Source organism: Protomyctophum bolini (genome assembly GCF_963924005.1).
Source record: "Protomyctophum bolini genome assembly, chromosome: 10".
Lineage (NCBI taxonomy): Eukaryota > Metazoa > Chordata > Actinopteri > Myctophiformes > Myctophidae > Protomyctophum > Protomyctophum bolini.
Window position 1 is genome coordinate 15,904,013 of NC_137871.1, and position 4,919 is coordinate 15,908,931.

The following is a 4,919-nucleotide window of genomic DNA, read 5'->3' on the forward strand; positions in this document are numbered from 1 at the left end:
GTGATTGAATACACAAGATAGGCTACTCATGCATTTATTGCATGTTGCAGGTGCAAAGTTCAAAATCTTCTTATCCAACTTTCTGCTTTCCCTCTCTGTAAATCACTGCATTTCCTCATTCTCAGCTACAAGGAAGAAGAGGTTAGGGTGAAGACAAGGTTCACTGCTGCACAGAGAGCTTTAGAAAATTGTTTTTTTGTAGAGTTTCAACAGAGTGAAACATTTCATTTAATATTCAGGGTAGCCTACAATCCAAATACAAGTGCAATTAGGATCATAAAAGACTGGATCATCCTGTGGATGGAGCAGATTGAAATAAACTGAACCAAGACAAAGTGGAGCAAAAGAGATTTGACCTTAACTCAACCGGGCCAGACTAAACATAATAACAATCATCAGACCACGTGTTGGATAATGTCTGTGCCCCAAAGAATGATTCACAAGAGAAGGGAAACCATAACGGCCCTACCTCTCTACTATTCTGGACATTTGCAGATGAAATACAATGGAGAGAAGGTGAGGACAAAATATGTTTCAAATAGAAAATGTGTTCTAGTTTCTAATGATGGCTGCATCAAAAAACCTGTAAATGCTTTACTCTTGCATGGCTCTGATTTTCAGGACTTCAAGAAGTATTACGCAGAGCTCCGTGGATGCACAATCTTTCTGTACACTAATGACACCGAAGTAACAGTAAGTTACCTTCTGTATCCAATTCTAAATACTCAGGATAGCAAAAGTAATATTTCACAGTGCCACCATGGTGTATTAAAATTGATTCGTATTAAAGTTATTAGTGGTCTGAATTAATTTGCTTACAAAATAGTAAGACTAATGAGGATGTAGCCTAGTCATCTCTATTTCAACATTATTATTATTGAAATGTACAGTTTTGTATGTACTGCATACTGTCTGTGACTAGGGTGGAAATTCTATATTTATTCATGTATGGAATGAGGAGAGATAAAACAACGAGGGGGAAAAGGTATACTATTACTGTACTGTAGGTCAAATTGAGGACATGAAACACTTTATGTTATAGCAGTTCAATAGAGGCACCTTTTCAAACAATTTATCAGTGCTATCATGTACCAGATATGGAGAGAACCTGAATACTTTCTTTCTCTTTTAAGAAAAATGCACAAAAAAGTGACAAATGATGTACAGTAACAATATTACTTGCATAAGTAAGACAATAATAGGCTATAACAGATAATTTCTTACAAATTGTGTAACATTTTTACAATTACTTTGTCAAGTGACTTTCAGAAACTGTACTCTTCTCTTGTTCTTCTAACAATTCCTGACAATACAGTTAGATTTTCAATATTATACCCCACATCAGTAGAGGGTGCTGCAGCTTTTGAGTTGCTGAGTGTTTCATCCTATGATTTATCATAACATTGGAATTGGCTAAAATATGTTAGTATCAATAACATTGTTGCCATTTTTCTCTATTACATTTAGCCTACCCTCTTCAGCTTAATATTAAACCTTTACATTCATGCTTCATTTGACGTAATATAATGTAATGTAAGTCATATAGATATAATGCATTACTTGACACAAGAAGGCAATATTGTAATTACATTTTAATTGAGTAAATAACATGGTACTGTGCTACATTTTGAAAGTAACTTCCCCAACACTGTTGATCACTTTTCTTTTTTGTCAGTATGCTGAGACGCTGGACTTGCAGACATTTAAGTGTATGCCATTAGTATTACCATACAAACAGAAGACAGCTGTCATCTTCACTATGACCCTGCAGAAGAACGAAGTTCAGCTAAAGGTGTGTTCAACTCCATGGTCCAGTCTCAGTCGCTAGTTCATGTTCCTCAAACAATGCACCAATTCAACTTCACTTCAATCTCAGTTGAAAATAATAAAGCACCAAATCATCTTGCTTCAAAGATTAGTGATAAATGCAATGCAAGACATTATCATTATAAAATAAATCTCCCTTAACCCAGTGGTTCTCAAAGTGGGGTCCTTGATGGGGTTCCAGGAAAATGTGTTAATGTAGCATCAGTTTAACCACTATTTTATACTTCGGCTATTCAAAAGTAGCTGATCTACAAGCTCACAAAGTATCATCATAATTTAGAAATGTATTTCTTTGCCCTTTTTATAGCGGGGGGGCAGGGGGACAACGACTGTCCTAACCTACTCCTCAGTTCTCCAGTTCTCAGTTCCCCAATTTTGGGGGACAGGGCCGATTTGTGATACTATTAATTCCTTGTTTTTAACTTTGTAACTGCTAAGCTGCTGTTAACCTTTCACTTCAAATGAGGTTAACAGCACCAACACAGCATCACCTGAATCATTTGTGTCTTGACTCTTGTGTGTTTGTACAGATAGAAAACCCTGATAGAGCAGAGGAGTGGAGGGGATTCATCTTGACCGTGGCTAAAGTAAGTGTAGTTAGTTAGCAGTAGTTGGAGATAAGTAATCTCATTTCCAAACTTGTTATACAACCATAAATGTAATTCAAAACAAGGGCGCTTAAATACCCCCTATTTATCCGTGTACCCAGCTGGTCTGCACCAACATCAGAGGCAGAAAACGAACTAACTCTAGCTGAACACAAGACGGTGGCATGTCATTGCAAAATCACAAAAGTACACCCTAACATATTTGTCAAGTCGTTATTTACAACTACTTACTTCAACACTTATGAATCCAGTCAGAGTTGCAGATAAGGATTTCATGGTTTAATAATTCAAAATGTTTTGATCATAAAACGATTAGACTAGTGATTATAAGGATACAAAGTCAATATAATAAAGACAACATTGTGCATTGCTGCACATCAGTGACAAACTCTCTGCTGCCCTGCAGAAGGAGATTCCCAGTCAGCTACAGCTGCTCCCAGGCCAGATAGTGAAGCTGGAGGAAGTTCTGAATGAAGAGAAGAAGAGACAAGCCGACCTGCCAGCTCGTCCAACTCTCCCACCCCGTCCTACTTTCCTATCCTCTTCTTCCACTTCTGCTCTTTCACCCCAAGACTCTGGGATGCCTTCGTGAGTATTACCATCTGCTGCTCAAACAATGTTCCTTCTCTTCTCTCCCATCTTGACATCACCCTCTCTCATTTCTTTGACATGTTCATAGAACTTCACTTCTCCTTCTCACAACCTGTCTTTTCCCTTTGTTGTCTCCGGCTTTCCATCTAAACATTTTACCTTTAAATCTAATATGTTGGTTCTTTTGATGTTCATGACTTAGGTGCTTGGACAGATTTGTCCTTTCAAATGAAACATTTGTTTTGCATACATTATCTAGTACCTCCGATCGATGGTAACAGCGGATTACACTCCTCTATCCTCCCTGCAGGTGTTTCTACAGTCTTACTCGCCAGGAGGCAGAGCAAATGTTGGTGAAGCATCCAGAGAATGGCAGCATCATACTCCGGCCCTCCGCCCAAGGCAAAAATTATGCCCTCACATTCAGACAAGCCGGCCCCAGGTCTGACTCTGCATATCTCTCCCTACCCTTAATCACATCACCTTGCATATCGCTGTTGTGGGCAGAAGTTTAAAATGTTATATATTTTTAATTTATTTCTTATTTTGTAACGGGTTTAGACAATCCATACATAAATACTTATAAAACAATACCAGGAAAACAAGGAAATTAAATAATCACTGTCAGAGGTCAACCATAGCTATGAGTTATGGTCTACTGCTCTATGACATAAAACAGCTAGATAGCCTAGTCAATCACTTGGTATCTAATCAGAGTTACCAAAAGCCTTCCTTTAAAAACAGGCCACACATTGACTTGAAAAAATCTTATGCCATTTGCATTATCAAAGCCTATGTGTTGCATTTCTTAAAAGCTCATGTCAGCAGCCAGTTTTCTGATAATAGCCCTCTTCATTTTGTTTCAGTGGGAATGTCATGAAGAATTATAAATTGACCACAGTTGACAAGGGTTTTGTCATTGAGCTGGATACACCAGTAAGTCCCTTCTTCTGAGACCTTTTTTTCAGGACAAACAATGTGTTTTGAATTGTAGTCCAATGACCATTTAACACTAAGCAATTTAGCACTGCACACAAAACAAAGGACAAAGTACATACTGTAGACGTACAGGTCTTACTGGTGCAAGGGCCGTTGCAGAAAATACTGTACATTCAGCCATTAGACTAAACCTTTTGCTGAATTCTGTTTTCCTTACTCACTTTCAGTTGTTGTGCTCCTGTAGGTAACTGTACCATCCTTGAGTGCAGTGATTAAATACTTCATTGAAAAGACGGAGCATCATCTTGTACCCTACATAAGCTCACAATACGATACACGCATTGGTGAGCACGGTAGTACCAGCATCACAAATCAGTTCTAATGTTCTGTGGCTTACTGATATGTACTGTAACTAATCATTAATTCACACACAGACATCAAGCCAAGAATGATCTAGCTGAGGTATACAGCTAGAATATTCTCCTCTAGAGTCATTCCCAGCAAAGCAATGTGTGCAAGCATAATATGTTTGTATTATTTAACAGAGTGGACACCTGCACCAGAAAGCGCTACCCCCACCTCGATGACACCCAAAATAGTCCCCCGGGCTAAAGTGTCCCCCATGGTCCACAAGAAAACAATAGAGGACAAGCATGCTCATTCCTCTACCACCGAGGCAGCAGAGAATTTATATTTGGTGCCTGATGACGACGCAAAGCAACTTAAGCAAGGTGTGTAAATTGTGACAAGCCAAAGTGAGATGACTCTGTGTGCGCCACCTTGGTGTGCATTAGGCATAGAAAACATATTTCAACATCAATACTGTAAATCTGCCTGAACTCAGCGTTACAGTACATGTGAAAGTGTGAAAGGTTGTTAAGTGTTGTGTAATGTGAGTTCCCAGAAGTTTTCGCCAGCTCCCGCTATGAAGTGTTGTGCAGAGATCAGCGATAA

At 38.7% G+C, this 4,919-nt stretch overlaps 1 protein-coding gene across 1 annotated transcript; it reads left to right on the forward strand.

The window, feature by feature from the left end:
• Window positions 1–414: 414 nt before the first annotated feature.
• On the forward strand, window positions 415–4,919 carry LOC308322165 (signal-transducing adaptor protein 1-like; the record flags this gene model as incomplete). Its single annotated transcript, XM_080773358.1, has 10 exons — window positions 415–516; window positions 622–693; window positions 1,676–1,792; window positions 2,358–2,414; window positions 2,842–3,023; window positions 3,337–3,468; window positions 3,893–3,962; window positions 4,210–4,309; window positions 4,511–4,696; window positions 4,870–4,919. The coding sequence occupies 10 exons, from the start codon at window positions 415–417 to the stop codon at window positions 4,917–4,919; spliced, it is 1,068 nt and encodes a 355-aa protein (XP_080629484.1).